Genomic DNA, 16261 nt, shown 5'->3' with positions numbered 1-16261 from the left:
TGTCGCATGTGTGTGCAGATAGCCTGGTGCTGTGGTGCCTGATCGTTGGGTGGGGAGTCTGGTGGGGTCCTCTCCCTCTCTTCTATAGCCTTGGTCCTCAACCCTGGTCCTCAGGGCCAGGTTTGCAAGATAACTGAAATACATCCCAGGTGATATAATTTGCTGCTCAGTGATTGCAGTACTCTAGTCTGCATCTCCCCAGGGTAATACTTAAAATCTGGCCTGTTAGTGGGCCCTGAGGACCGGAGTTGAGGACCACTGTTCTATAGGATTGGTTGGTGCTCTGTGCCTGGTGACCTGTAGCAGTGTTTTTTACACTTTTTTTTTTTTTGTGGGTTCCCCTTTTTCACTCATGGAAAAAGGGGAACCCTAGTGTCCTACTCCTGTAGGGGGCAGTATAACCCATCTGTCTAGAAGATCAGGAGCTGTGTCCGTCAATGAACATCAGAGAAATGATTTTACGGTAAGACAAAAATCCCATATTTTCAGATATCTTCAGGCCAGTCACGTGACTCCCAGCCACTCTCCTACTCTTGATCTATGGGCTACAGTGGGATGGGCCAAGATCACCTCATGATGTCAGCCATGGAGGTCACGTTACCGCTGTGCTGTCTGCTCAGCCCATTCTGTGGTAGCCCTTAGATGGGGGGGAGGAGAGCGGCTGGGAGTCACATGACTCGCCTGAAGATATGCATATTACATATAAAAGTTTCAAGCCTGCTTGCTTATGTAAGGTGCAGTTACCTCATAATGTCAGCTTTGTTTTGTCTGCTTTAAACTGATGAAAGGTGAAATCTTGTTTCTATGCATTGCTGCGCTAAGCACTGTGAGAAATACAATTTGATGATTCCTTGCAATTGCTGTCTGTCAGGAACGACTGGAGCAAGAAAGGAAAGAAAAGAAGAAGCAGAAAGAGAAGGAAAGAAAAGAGCGTTTAAAAAAAGAAGGGAAGCTGCTGACAAAATCGCAGAAAGATGCCCGGGCTCGTGCCATGGCTACTCTGAATTTCCTTCAAGCACAGGGTGTGTATAATTGCTGTGTGTAATTCTGACAAAACATTTTTTTTTTTCTTTAAGATTTGAATAGAGTACTTTTAGCTAGGGATAGACTGATAATCGGCAAGGCACTTTCCCCGATATATCGGTATCGGCCCCGGATATTTTTGTGACGTCATTCTGCCCTCTTAGGCCGCCTCCCTCTCCTTGGGACAGCCTTGTCTGGAGTCGGGACTAGTCTCGCGGGAGTGTATCACAGCCATACACCCACCCACAGCAGCCCGGTGCCAGCCAGCCACAGGCACTGTACCAGCGAGCCAGCCAGCCCACCCACAGGCCCTGTACAAGTCAGCCAGCCACCCACAGGCCCTGTACAAGTCAGCCAGCCACCCACAGGCCCTGTACCAGCCAGACACCCGCCACAGGGTGCCAGCAAGCCAGCCATTAAGCATTAAACAAAAATTAACATGTTCAGTACCAGATTTGTGTCAAAAATTTGTCTTTATTTTTCAAAACTATAAATGTACAAAATATCGGCCCATATTGGCCGATACCGATACGTTGTGACCAGAATATCGGTCTATCCCTACTTTTAGCAGTAGTTTTATTTGGTCACCATCAGGACAATTTCCCCTAACTTCCTGTGTAGTCACCAAGATAGCAAGCGAACTTAACCACTTAGCCACCGCCCCCCTGCAATGTACCGTGGAGGTGCGGCCGCTGTAGGCAAAGGATTTACCTGTACGTCCCTGGTTTAGGGCGCGTGTTAGCAAGTCACGACCAATGAATCATGGTTGGGGCCTGCTGATCGGCTGTGTATGTTCATTCACAGCCCAGAGCTCTGTGTTGACATTCAACACAGAGCTCTGTACACAGGGTAAAGCAGGGATGAGAAACTTGGAGATCAGTTAGTGAAAGCAGCACACTGTACACACATTACACATAGTTCAAAACCCCTTAATCTCCATAGATGTTAACCCCCTTCCCAGCCAGTGTCATTAATACAGTGACTGTGTATAGTATTGTCACTGGTGATGTCAGCGGCAGTTAGTTCCCACTAGAGTCCTATAGTGTCAGATCGCCCACCACACTATCGCAGTCCTGTTATTTATAAGTCGTTGATCAACGCATTAGTAGTAGAAAAAAAAATTCCAGTATCCCATAATTTGTCGACACTATATCTTTTCAGGCAAGCCAATCAATATAAACTTATTGTACATTTTTTTTTCAAAAACGTACCAGAATACATCTTGGTCAAAATTTATGAAGAAATGTGATTTTTTTTTTTTTTTTTTTTTACTGCTTCTATACCAAGCCAATTCTGGCATTCCTCTCCTGCATGTAAATATCATTTTTTTGCTAGAAAATTACTCAGAACCCCCAAACCTATTATATATACATTTAGCAGCGATCCTAGGGAATAAAATGGCAGTCTTTGCAATTTTTTTTATGTCACACAGTATTTGCACAGCAATTTTTCAAACATAATTTTTTCGTAAAAAAACAAACACTAATGTTAGCTCAATTTTTTTATAATGTGAAAGATGATGTTATGCCGAGTAAACAGATACATGTCACACGTTAAAATTACGCTTCGTGGAATGGCGCCAAACTTAAACAGTACTTAAAAATCTCCATAGGCTATGCTTTAAAATTTTTTACAGGTTACCAGTTTAGGTCTGTTTGCAGCGATACCTCACGTGTGGTTTGAACATTGATTACATATGCGGACGCGACTTATGTATATGTTTACTTCTGCATGCAAACACGAGGGGACGGGGCCGCTTTAATTTTTACCTTTTTACACCTTCCTTTTTTTTTTTTTTTTTGATCACTTTTTTTTTTTATGTAAACATCCCTTGTCATAGGAATAGGGCATGACAGGTCCTCTTTACAGCAAGATCTGGGGTCTCTAAGTCCCCAGATCTTGGCTCTAGGCTGAAAAACCTGAGATAAAAAAAAAAAAAAAACAAAAAAAAACTATCTTCGCTTCCCACCTAAAAAAAAAAATGGCAGTTTTTACATCAAAACGTATCATAACATTGCGCCCGCCCTCCGAAGGTAATAGCGATGACCGGGGATCATTCAGATATCTCCACTGAAAGCCCAGGATGTCCTATGATATCCAGGGGTATAAAAGTGGTTGAAAACATTTTTTTTTTTTTTTTTATTAGATATGTTTTATAACATAAAGTAAAAATATTAATTTTATTTATTTATTTATTTATTTTTATTTTCTTTCTAAATTTTTGGTCTTATTTTGTTTAAATCGCAAAAAAACAAAAAAAAAAACCCAGTGGTGATCAGATACCAGCGAGAGAAAGCTCTATAGCTTTTTGTGAAAAACTATTTTATATAAATTTTGTTTGGGTACAGCGTTGCATGATCGCGGATGTGTGTATCTACTGTTCACTTCTTAAAACCTTTTCTTTCTACAGACCTGGATTCTTTAGCAAATGAGGTCCTGTGCTTGTTTTACCCTTACTTTGTTTTAACAGGGGTTGAAGTGCCATCTAAGGACGCTCTGCCAAGGAAGAAGCCTGTTTATGAAGACAAAAAGAAAAAGAAGCCACAGCAGCAGACACCTAATAAAGAAGGTAAACCTTATTTGTTCAGTTGCCATATTAGGGCATATATGCACTCACCAGCCACTTTTAGGTACACCTTGCTAGTACTGGGTTTGACCCCCTTTTGCCTTCAGAACGACCTTAATTCTTCGTGGCTTAGATTCAACAAGGTGTTGGAAACATTCCTCAGAGATTTTGGTTCATATTGACATGATAGAATCGCGCAGTTGCTGCAGATTTGTTGTCTGCGCATCCATGACAAGAGTCCTTCAGTTCCACCACATCCCAAAGGTGCTCTATTGGATTGAGAGCTGGTGACTGTGGAGGCCATTGGAGTACAGTGACCTCATTGTCATGTTAAAAAAAACAGTGGTGAGATGATTTGAGCTTTGTGACATGGTGCATTATAATGCTGGAAGGAGCCATCAGAAGATGGGTACACTGTAGTCAATACTTAGGTAGGCCGTGGTGTTTAAACGATGCTCAATTGGTACTGAGGGGCCCAAAGTGTGCCAAGAAAACATCCCCTACACCATTACACCACCAGCCCAACTGCTGCTCACTGGATATTTTCTCTTTTTCATGACATTCTCTGTAAACCCTAGAGATGGTTGTGTGTGAAAATCAGATCATGAGTTTTTGAAATACTCAGACCAGCCTGTCTGGCACCAACAACCATGCCATGTTCAAAGTCACTTAAATCCCCTTTCTTCCCCGATCTGATGCTCGGTTTGAGCTTCAGCAATTCATCTCCACCACGTCTAGATGCCTAAATGCATTGAGTTGCTGCCATATGATTGACTGATTAGCAGTTTGTGTTACCAAGCAATTGAACAGGTGTACCTAATAGAGTGGCCGGTGAGTGTAGACTGTAGGTGCTAATAGTCTGTCAGAACATACTGGCTCACCTTCTGCATCCTACACATAAAAATGTTATAAGACCTCCTGGTTATGCGGCAATCATTTTTGGCTTACACTCCTCAATTCCTGTCAAAGTGTTATCCAAATCTCATGTTGTGGAAGAGTCAGTTGTGTGTGGTGAATGCGGGTTTTTGTGGACCTTGGATGCACCCCAGACAATTTCCGCAATGTAGAACATAATGCAAAGACCTCTAATTAATCTGGAGAGTCCTGTGTGAGACACACAAATAGTACAATTTTAGTACATATAAATATACACAAATCGTATGTTTACAAGTAATAAACTGATGTTCATAATGATAGCAATATAAAATTTTAGGTCTGACGCTACTCCAATGTATTTAAATGTGAATTCCATTTATTTTTTCACTTCAGTAGTATAGTTCCTTCTTAATTCTTAAAAGGATTGGAATGTAAATGGTAAACTGTCCTTATTCCATTCAGAGCCAATAGAGGCAAGCTCTCCAGTCGAAGAAGTTGCCGAATCTCCAGTGCCAGAGAAAGAGGAGACACTGTTGCCAGCAGAGCCTGTTGGTAAGTATTGCATCATTTTGTCCGGGAGGAGAAAAACAAAAAAGTATCTCCCATAGCCTGCTGGTAATTATTTTACCATGGGCATTATAAAGTGAGAAGCACTGCAAAGGATTGCAGCCTTTGAGCAAAAAAAAGTATCGCTTAAGCCACACTTCGCTGCTAGTCCACTGTAAAAGAGTATGTGGCAGTCTCAGTCTCAGCCTGGGGTAGTGGCCTGGTTGGAGCCCTAGCTAAGACTGCCACATACTCCTTTACAGTGGACTGCGATGTGCGACTTATGGGATACACTTTTTTTGCTACATGGTGATGTTTGGAGCTGAGATGAGCTCTGTTACCGGCCAACGCTCCCAGCATTTGGGCGGCACAGTGGTGTAGTGGTTAGCACTTTCACCTAGCAGCAAGAGGATCACTGGTTCGAATCCCAAACACGACACTACCTGCCTGGAGTTTGTATGTTCTCCCTGTGCCTGCGTGGGTTTCCTCTGGGTACTCCGGTTTCCTCCCACACTCCAAAGACATGCTGGTAGGTTAATTGGATCCTGTATAAAAAAAAAAAAAATAGCCCTACTGTGTATGTATGTGAGTTAGGGACCTTAGATGGGGGCAGGGACTGATGTGAATGTACAATGTACATGTAAAGCACTGTGTAAATTGACAGCGCTATAGAAGTACCTGAAATAAATAAATAAATTAGATGAGGACCCACCATAAGCCCTTAGCGCCGCCTATACTTTTAATTTTATTACAGCCATTGAGTTCCTTAGCTTGCTTGCAGTTGCTTCATATGACTTGTGAAATTTTCATTTGTCATTAGTGGAGGACAGCTTGTGATGAAACGTAGGTAGCTCGAGGCTCGTAAGCTAAAGCAGGGGGCCAAAGCTAAAGCAGGGGGCCAATCATGTGTATCTGATGCCCTGCAAATTTGTTTCATACTGTAACATATTTTCTCTTTCGTTCATTGACGGACAGCTCCTTATCTTCTTGACAGTTGAAATATGCTGCCCCCTACAGGAGTAGGACACTAGGCAGGAAAAAAACTTGACTATGCCTATGGGGCAGTCCAGGAGTGTATACTTCCACTCTCAGCTAAAGGAATTCAGTTTTTTTCTGTCTAGTTAGGAGTAAGGACCTAGTTCCTTGCTGGGATCTCTGGTCCTGGCAATTTTTTTCCTTTTCATTGGATTTCCTGCATGTATTGGTGCACATTTATACTGATTGAATACAGTTTTATTACGTTGATTTACAGATTGTTTTATGAATGAGGTGATTTTAGGAAGCACTCAGCACTTTTTATGAGCACTATTATGTGTGTGTCACATTAGAGATCGTATACTCACTTTGATGAAATATTATTTTTCCATTGATTTATTTATTTATTGGATCAGTAACTTGAAGCACATAGCACTTTTTCAACAGAAATTATCTTTTATAAACACCTCCCAAGGAGACACCACAGACCTATTTTATTCAGAATTTTCTAGTCACGTTCATCACAAGCACCTGACATTGGTTTTATTTATTTAATGTTTTTTATACACATTTATTTTTTATACACCTTTTTTTCACCTTAAAGCGCATCACGCTTGTTTAACTGTTGAGTATCAGTATCGGTGGTGCAGCATTAAGGAAATCCACAATACCCTTGACAGCGCAGGAACCACATACACCTTTTGTTATATTACACCCTACAAAATCTCGGTCACTGTGGGTCTTCAGGTCCCCCCTCCCTGCGTGAGGTTATGAGCTGGCTTTTGCCACATGCTCATAAGGGGGGCTTATTGGAGTTGCTGCTGACTGGGTTCTACCTGGTGCGCAACAGGGGGTTGAGCAGGTATCCCCGCTACCCTTGGGGGTTGGTGACTAGGACATGGATGTCCTCTGGGCTCCCTGCTGCAGTTGTTGGGCTGGGGGAGCGGATGGTTTGGCATCAGATGCCCAAACAGAGGGTAGTGGCTTTAGCCACTCTCACTGGGGCTGCCCCACATAGCTCCCGACCAGTAGGCCGCAAAGCCGCGGCCTAAATTTTGGGCCGGATCCGGCTGCATGAGGCGCGGACCTGTTGAAAGCCAGGTGCTGAAAGATAGGGGCTTGTCTGAATCAGTGATTCCTACACTGTTCAAGGCTAGAAATTCTACTCCTAGGAAGATCTATCATCGTACTTGGAAGGCGTACATTGCATGGTGTGAGTCTCTTGGGGTTCTCCCTCGCTCCTTTTCGGTGGCTCCAACCTTGGCTTCCCTCCAGTGGGGGGTTGAGCAGCTCCTGGCCTTAAGTATCATCAAGGGCCAGGTTTCGGCCTTGGTGGTTTTCTTTCTACATCAATTGGCCACACATTCCTTGGTGCGCACCTTTATCCAGGGAGTTCGACACTTGGCTCCTCCAGTTCTAGTCTCCATTGCCGCTGTGGGGCCTCAATTTGGTGCTCTCTGTTCTTCAGAAGCCTCCCTTTGAAAGTCTTCAGGAGGTTCCCCTGCTTACGTTGTACCAGAAGGTGGCTTTTTTGGTGGCTATTCGCGCAGGGTGTCGGAGCTGGCGGCGTTGTCTTGTTGTTCACCTTACCTGGTGGTTCACAGAGATGAGGTGTTTTTTTTTCTTCCCTCTCCGTCGTTCCTTCCAAAGGTCGTCTCTGATTTCTATTTGAATGAGGACTTTGTGTTGCCTTCCCTATGTCCCAGGCCTAAACATCTGAAGGAAATTGCCTTGCATTCCCTGTATGTGTTTCGGCCAATCGGGGTGTACCTGGCAGCGATGCAGTCTCTTTGGAAGTCAGACTCACTATTTGTACTCACTGATGGACCTCAAAGCTTGGCTGCTTCTGCTCCGACCATTTCCAGATGGATCAGACAGACGGTGATTCAGGCCTATTAAATTAATGGTCAGGTTCCTCCTTTCCCTGTTATGGTGCACTCTACTGTGGCGATTAGTGCCTCCTGGGCCTTTTCGTCTTCAGGCATCAGTGCTGCAGGTTTACAGGGCGGCCACCTGGTCATCTGTGCACACTTTCACAAAGTTTTATAAGGTGTCGGCATCTGTGGATGCTTCCTTTGGCCACAAGGTTTTGGAAAAGTCCTAGCAGGAAACACGATGCGCCCTTTTAACAGCGAACAGTGGGGTAAAGGCTTCTTTCCCAAATAGATCCAGTAGCCATTTCTCGACAATTTCTGTGGGGTCATGACTTTCCACCTTTTCTGGCAGCCCCACTATGCGAACATTGTTTTGTCTAAGACGATTTTCACTATCCTTTTTTTTTTTTCACCTGTGCCTGTGCAGGTTTCAGCAATCAGTGGAGGTATTTTGTTCTCAAGATCACTGATGTGGCCTTCAGCAGCAGCTGTTCTTTCTCTTATCTTCTGGAGGTCTTGTGGCAGCAGTGACACCTCCTCTGTCAGCCTCCTCCTAAGTGCTCCTTGACTAAGTTAACTGAAGCAGTGCAATGCTGTACAGCTTGTAAGATTTGACTTGGGGTAGGTTATACTTCTCCCTCTATCATATCTGCAGTGCCTGTCTGCTGATCACTGTCGGGGAGAGACATGTTGTCAAGCTCAGTCCCATGTTCTGTCTCTATACACTGGGATGGGTCAGCTTCTTCCTCCTGGGCTGCAGAGGAGCCTTGCCCCTGCACCTCTGATTTTTTTTTTGTATATAGTAGAGCATGTCTCTGGGGGCATCTTTTTATGACCCTTACCCGCTTTGTTGCCTGTGTCTTTGTGCTTCTCAGAGCCTAATGGTGTTCCTTTGGGCAGTGCATGTGGAATCTCTAGGGCTGTCCCTTCTTGGGTCATCATAGCTCAGATCTGGTCAAGAGTGGTGTCAATGGATTCCTCTGACTACGCTGAAGAGAATGATATCCATATCGCCCGTGCCAATGTCCAGAGGCAGGATTGGTAGCAGGATATTTAGTCAGCAGCTCTGTGAGGATGTTCCACTCGCGTGTCCAGCCTGGCCACGCCCCCCGTACTGTAACAGATAAGTTTGTTGTTTTACCATCCCTAGCCATTCCATAAAGAAGCAAAATTAAAATTCTGCAAGTAGGAAGTGCATGCATCAATTATACATCTAGAACATTGCTTTTTACAGCTGTATCCCTAGCAGTTGGAGCTTTGTGGCAAACCAACCCCCGTATTCCTATGAGCAATTAGTAGAATCGGCTATCCCACTGGCCAAAGAATGTGCAAGAGGCTTGGAAGGAGAAGACAATTTTTGCCATTAACAGGAAATTCCTAAACTTTGCTTGCCAGAATGGCCTGGGATTCTGCTGTAAAAGCAGTCTTTTGGAGGGTGTTGAGGTATAAGCAGACTTTTCTCTGTGCCTGCAGCAAGGTGTTTTGTCTCCTGACCGATTCTGTTTAAATTGGCACAAAGCTCAAGCTGTGTTTGAATTGAAGGAAAGGCAATTTTGAAGTTATCACTTGTCTTCTGGTAAGTTATCTTCTAACTACTAACAGTCTGCAAATTTTGAAAAAATGTGACTTACCAAAAAATGTATCTTGATTATTGAACTTCTAATGATTACTGCAATTTCATCTAGATGGATCATTACATCGCTTTCTTACACAGCTTGTAAAGGTGTTTTTTTAGATGGGTTATATCAGCGTCTCCAGCCTGTGGCCCTTTGCTTGCTTTTATCAATCCCTTGGGGCACTATTCCATCCACTGACACCAACAATGGGGCATCATTATTGTTGCTGACACCAACAATGAGGCACTATTCTTCCAACTGACACCCTTCAAAAGGGCACAATTCCTTCCATTGACACCAACGAAGGGGCACAATTCCTTCCATTGACACCAACGAAGGGGTGCACAATTCCTTCCATTGACACCAACGAAGGGGTGCACAATTCCTTCCATTGACACCAATGAAGGGGTGCACAATTCCTTCCATTGACACCAACGAAGGGGCACAATTCCTTCCATTGACACCAACGAAGGGGCACAATTCCTTCCATTGACACCAACGAAGGGGTGCACAATTCCTTCCATTGACACCAACGAAGGGGTGCACAATTCCTTCCATTGACACCAACGAAGGGGCACGATTCCTTCCATTGACGCCAACGATGGGGCACAATTCCTTCCATTGACGCCAACGATGGGGCACAATTCCTTCCATTGACGCCAACGATGGGGCACAATTCCTTCCATTGACGCCAACGATGGGGCACAATTCCTTCCATTGACGCCAACGATGGGGCACAATTCCTTCCATTGACGCCAACGATGGGGCGCAATTCCTTCCATTGACGCCAACGATGGGGCACAATTCCTTCCATTGACGCCAACGATGGGGCACAATTCCTTCCATTGACGCCAACGATGGGGCACAATTCCTTCCATTGACGCCAACGATGGGGCACAATTCCTTCCATTGACGCCAACGATGGGGCACAATTCCTTCCATTGACGCCAACGATGGGGCACAATTCCTTCCATTGACGCCAACGATGGGGCACGATTCCTTCCATTGACGCCAACGTTGGGGCACGATTCCTTCCATTGACGCCAACGTTGGGGCACGATTCCTTCCATTGACACCAACGAAGGGGCACAAGTCCTCCCACTGATACCATTGATATGGCACTGGACACCAGGACATTTTCTACTCCCTATGACCCTAGTCTGGCCCCCCCAAAGTTTGAAGAAACAGTAAATTTGTTTTTTGTTTAGAAAGTTTGGGGACCCCTGGTTTATATACTTATGTATATTATGTTTGTTGTGTGTAAGTAAAGTGTAATGCTATGTGTTATTTCTGGCTACATCTGAAATATTCTTCACAGACTTTACAGAGACACTTTGTGCGGCTGACATAAATCAGGATAGTGACACAGATAAAGGTACTTAGTTGTAGGCTATTGCATGGCCGTGTGTTTTGCTAAGGTTTTGAAGAGGTTTGCTGTAAGCTTTGCTTGCATTAGCTTACGAAATTTTAGCTTTTGGCTCCAGTTTAGATATCTTATAGTGCTCTAGTAGGTAAGTGAGTGAGTTGCAGTGTGTTCTAAATAATGTAGGCTTGCATCTTGGATTTGTTTGATGCTATGTAGTCATTTTGTGTGAAGTTTTTAGAATATGACCTTTATATGCCTATTATAAATGCTTTGGTTCTTTTTCAGGCATTTTAATACTTGTCAAATTTAGACAAGTAATACTAGACAAATTTAGAAAATTATTTTCTTAACAAAATACATTGTAAAAAAAGAAAGTCTCTTAACATTCGACTGCCAATGGCTAATGCAGTTATATTTTTGCAGGGTTAGTACATTACTTTTTGCTGAACTTGCACATGGACAGCTTTTTTTCTATACTGCAAATTAAATGTAAATATAACAAGAATGGTTATATATTCTATATTTGTTCTGCAATACTATTATTGTATTGACTGAAAAAGCGCCAGTGAATGCTCCATCTTTTACAGACACTACAACTCTTTTCATGCCTGAAAGATAGCAGTTTTATTCTGTGTGCATTATTGTTTGGTTTGATTAAAGCTTTATTGTGCACAAAAGCTTTTATTTGGACACTCTAGAACCTAAATCTTTAGTCCATTGTTTTGTCATATTAAACTGTTTCTAGGTTGAAAAAAGAAAACGGCCTATCTACTTCTAGATGGGGAAACCCTGTAAATGTATTATAATGATTAAGAGAACCTATCAGTATTGAAACAAGGGGGCTACCATTTGAAGGCTTGCTTATGAATTAAGTCACTGACCAGAACAAGTATATATGTATACAATATGCCTGGCATCCGAACACCTGATATGCTTCTTCCCAGGTCACCAAGAAGTGAACAAAGGATAACAGCCCAGGTTCATGCACCTTAATAATAACAAAAAAGTATGGCCAAAGCTTTTTTGGCTGGGGCTTTAGTGAGTGCGGGAGGGGCAGGGCAGAGAGTGGTGACTGACAGTCACTGCTCTCTGCTCTGTGAAGTTCCTGGCAGGGGACAACTGCATCCATATAGGTGAGTATGCATGTTTTGCTTTTTTGTCTTTATTTCCCACACTTCTCCTCCAAAGGAACTCAGTGATGGCAGCTCCCATGTTTCTTTTCTGGCAGGTTCCTTTGGAAAATCAGGGCCACATTGTTTTTTCTCCAATGCAGAAGATGGAACAAATAGAAACCCCAATTATATAATGGCTTCAAATGTATTTTATTGTATTACGTCTCCACTAACATAACGGGTATATATTAGGGATGCACCAAAATGAAATTCTTGGCCGAAGCCGAATAATAATGAAATGCTTGGCCGAAGGCCGAATACCGAACGCGGTGTTTCCCTTTTTTTCCATTTATTTTGCCAATTTTTTCACCATTACAATAATTAAATGGTAAAAATTTGCTTTTTACTATTTTGTGTTGCTTTTCAGATAAATAAATCAAATAACAAAAATACAATTTCAAAATATTTATTTAACACTGAACATTTTTGAACATTCCAGCAAATATTATACAAACAAAGCACAATATAACTTAAAATAAATAAATTAGTAAAAGAAAAAAAAAAAATTTCTGCCATCTTTGAAGCCCTTTTCTTGAATAGCCTACGTTAGGCCTATAACTGACTGCTGAAAGAATGTAACTCTGTATGTCTACAACAACAAATGTGCATTGAATAGTGCAAAAACTGTGGATGAACCCAAAACAAATGAATAACTGTCCTAGACATAAGCCTACTTAGCCTACTTCTTCAGGAAAAGTGTCAGGTTCTTCTTTATGAAAAGTAGTTTCTCTGCTTTCTCACATGAAAGTCGGTTCCTCTTCTCATCGATGACATGAGATGCAGCACTAAACAGTCTCTCATTGTCGGTGCTTGTGCATGGAGCAGACAAGTACCTGCAGAATAGTTGAAAATTTTATTGCAGTTTTCTGACAGTTGCTCATTTCAAAACGAACAATGTCTCCCATACAAGTAGCCTACCTGCGTGCTATCTGTGCCAAGTCGGGAAAGCGGCCTTGATTGGTCCTCCAAAATTCGAGAGGGTTATTACTCCTGGGTATGGGGACTTCTGAGAGATACCCATCTAACTGTTGAGCGGTCGAGCTTGTCCTCTGTCTTGCAAATGGGTTATTCTCTTGGAGGATCTCATCGAACATGTCAGACAGCGAGACTGTGCGCGGCTCATCTGTAGTACGAGCCCGTTTACTCTCTGCGCTGTTTTCATCTCCTGCGCTGTGCATCACCTGACCGTCTCCATCACCTAGCGGCTTTCCCAAATCCAACTCGGCCTGGATCATTTCTCGTGTGCGCATCTTTTTCCCCACATCCAAGTAATGATCTTTATATCGTGGATCAAGCACAGTCGCGATGCAGTACAGGGGTTCTGAGTCCGCCTGACTAAATCGTGTGCTGACAGCTTCTAAGAGCGCACTTTTAGTTGTTTTCACTCCTTGGTCTGTTTCAGCCTCTTTGTTTAAAAGACGCTTTAATGCTGCAAGTAAGGGTATGACGTCTGCCACAGATGCATCAGATGAGCTTATCTCTTTTGTTATCTGCTCAAAGGGGGCGAGAAGAGAGATAACGTTCTCGATTAACACCCACTGGTGTGCGGTGAATGTCGCGGGCAGGTCATGATCTGCTATGTATGTAGCCAAGACTCGCTTTTGCGCAAAAAGGCTTTCCAGCATATAATATGTACTGTTCCACCTTGTGCTCACATCTTGTTGGAAACGTTTTTGTGGCATTCCGAACTGTTCTTGGATAGATTGTAGGCGCGCATAGGCAAGCGGTGAATGTTTAAAATGGCCAACAATTTTCCTGCCTATCACTATCACATCTGCTATACTGCGCTGACTCAACAATCCCTCGTTGACCGCCAGTTGAATTGTGTGTGCCATACACCGTATGCCTTTCAGATTGCTATCTTCCATGGCTTTAGCCATATTTCTTGCGTTGTCACTGACTACCGCATGCACTTTAGATCGGTCGATACGACAAGTGTCAAACATGTTGGCGAACGCCTCGGATATGGCTACAGCTGTATGGGACCCTCTAAACTCTTGTGAGTGAAGCACAATCTTTTGTAGCTTGAAATCTGTGTCGATCCACTGCGCAGTTAAACTCAGCATACTAGTGGGGCTCACATCCGAGCTCCAAATATCAGTCGTGAAGCTGAGGGCTGCAATATCTGTGGCCAAAAGCTCATGGACGTTAGTTGAAACGACGTTATACATCTCAGGTAAGCACACGTCTGAGAAATGCCGTCTACTAGGGATGGTGTAACGGGGCTCAATATGGTCTATAAGCCTGCGAAATCCAACATCCTCTACAACAGAATGGTTGATCATCCAATGCAATGAATTCCATTATCCTTTTAGTAATACCTTTTAGCTTTGGCACTGTCATTGGCAAACTTTTTTGCCTTTTCTAAGAAGTCAGCCACAGATGGAGTGGGTGTCCTAGGACTGGGAGCTACTTTTCTTTTTGCTGCTGCTGTTGCCGTAGCCGCCACCGTGTCTTTCTCGTACTCTGCATGATGTTCGGGGTGTCTTGATTTTAAGTGATAAATTAAACTTGAAGTGCTGTACGTTTTTGCAGATGCACCCCCTCTGGACAATTCAGCAGAACAATGTCTGCAAACGGCCGTTTTTGCCTCTTTCTCTGACACTTTAAAGTGCTTCCACACTGCTGACATGTTTGCTGCATAAAGCGCGCGCCTCTCACTCTACGCGGGTTATTTGATTGCGTCAGTGCCCTGATTACATTGCTGTGTCCCCGGCGGCTGTCGGCTCCCCCTCCTTCCTCACACTGCAGTGTCTGTGTGAGGAAGGAGCGCCGGCGATGAGAGATGATCTCATATGTTTACATATGAGATCATCTCTCATTGGACGGCTTGATCACGTGGTGAATGGCCGCTGTGATTGGCCATTCACCACGATCTGTGATCGGCCGTGTCCAAGGGACACGGCCGACACAGATTCTCCCCGATGCGCGCTCGCGGGAGCGCGTGGGCAGAGTCTTTCTGGGAGGCCGTTTAAAAACGGCCTCCCGAAAATTCAAGTCCGCGCTGCAGCCGTATATAGGCTGTAGCGCGGATGGAAGGGAGTTAAAAACTTCATTGTTCGGCAAAATTTATTCGGCCTATTTACTTATTCTTTATTTTTTTGGCTATTTTCGGCCGAATAATTTCGGTTGCCGAACATTCGGTGCATCGCTAGTATATATAAATGTGATTTATAGAAGGAAGAAAAATGTTTGCTCTTTTACAGGTACCCATTTTCTAGATACAAAGGTGGGGATAGATGTGTGTACTTCTTGATGACCTTTTGGGAAAAGGTGTACTATTTAATTATTCTTGCACCTAGGGTGTAGAGTAATAAAGTAAGGGCCCCATACATCCATTGTATTTGATTAATACCCTGGTAAGAGGTTGGATTAAAAAAGTATTTCCACATCTTTGGTCTCTTTGATATTGCTTATCTAGTGTAGGCTCTATCTAATACCAACTTTGGGTACCAGTTTAGTACTCGTACAGTATATATTACTATTGTTTTTTTTTTTAGTCTGACTTTTTAGGGCTTGTGCTTTTTTTTTTTTTTTTTCTTTTAGCACCTGCTTGGTTAAAACAGTTTCATTGTAGCGGAATTTATCAGTGTTGGCTCGCTATAGACTTTACACGTGTTGTATGGAAATAAGGGTACTCTTAGTTTTTGAAAGAGGGAAAATATACTGCCACAGGATTAAGGAGGCTTGCCATGTCAGGACAGACTTAATCTTCTATATATATATATATATATATATATATATATATATATATATATATATATATTTATATTTTCATTACGATTAACTTTTCCTACCAGCAGATGAGTTAAAAGTTAAAAAGGATGTATTTGGCTTTTATGTTTTTTGTTTCCTTTTAATTGCTTGGATTAAGCCCAGTTCCGTTTTATACTATGTTTCTAATTTATTGATGTCTTTAAAATCTTTAGAAGCAGAGGAGGATGCTGGAGTGGATGACTGGGAAGCAAGAGTCAGTGATGAAGAAAACGAGAAAGGTTCGTGTTTAATTTGCACTAACATTAATGATGTTCTACATGGATTTGCTGTGTGCGCTAATATTTATCATGTCACTGGATATGTAAGACAAGGGTCTTAAAAATATTCTTAAGTCTACAATGTGCGTGGGGAAACTGATTTAGCCATTAGACGTGCAGAGTGCGCATAGAACTGAGATGGCAAACTTTTTAAACAAAAATACGTATTTCTCAAGTCTTTGCAACAGTGGCGCAGTTGACTCTTACCCAGCC

The 16261-nt window shown here is 42.9% G+C and overlaps 1 protein-coding gene across 2 annotated transcripts in view; it reads left to right on the top strand.

The window, feature by feature from the left end:
* Positions 1 to 16261, top strand: part of EIF5B (eukaryotic translation initiation factor 5B) — a 94839-nt gene that overhangs the window by 33280 nt on the left and 45298 nt on the right. The window contains exons 6-10 of one of the 2 annotated variants that reach the window (XM_082244629.1): positions 872 to 1022; positions 3494 to 3592; positions 4928 to 5017; positions 10795 to 10851; positions 15944 to 16009. In XM_082244629.1, coding sequence (XP_082100755.1) covers positions 872 to 1022; positions 3494 to 3592; positions 4928 to 5017; positions 10795 to 10851; positions 15944 to 16009 — 463 coding nt within the window. The remainder of the gene's footprint in view (positions 1 to 871; positions 1023 to 3493; positions 3593 to 4927; positions 5018 to 10794; positions 10852 to 15943; positions 16010 to 16261) is intronic. The other variant, XM_082244628.1, reaches the window with a different exon arrangement.

This window comes from Pelophylax lessonae (assembly GCF_965119305.1).
Source record: "Pelophylax lessonae genome assembly, chromosome: 2".
In the NCBI taxonomy this organism is placed as follows: Eukaryota; Metazoa; Chordata; class Amphibia; order Anura; family Ranidae; genus Pelophylax; species Pelophylax lessonae.
This window is presented reverse-complemented; position numbering and strand designations above follow the sequence as displayed.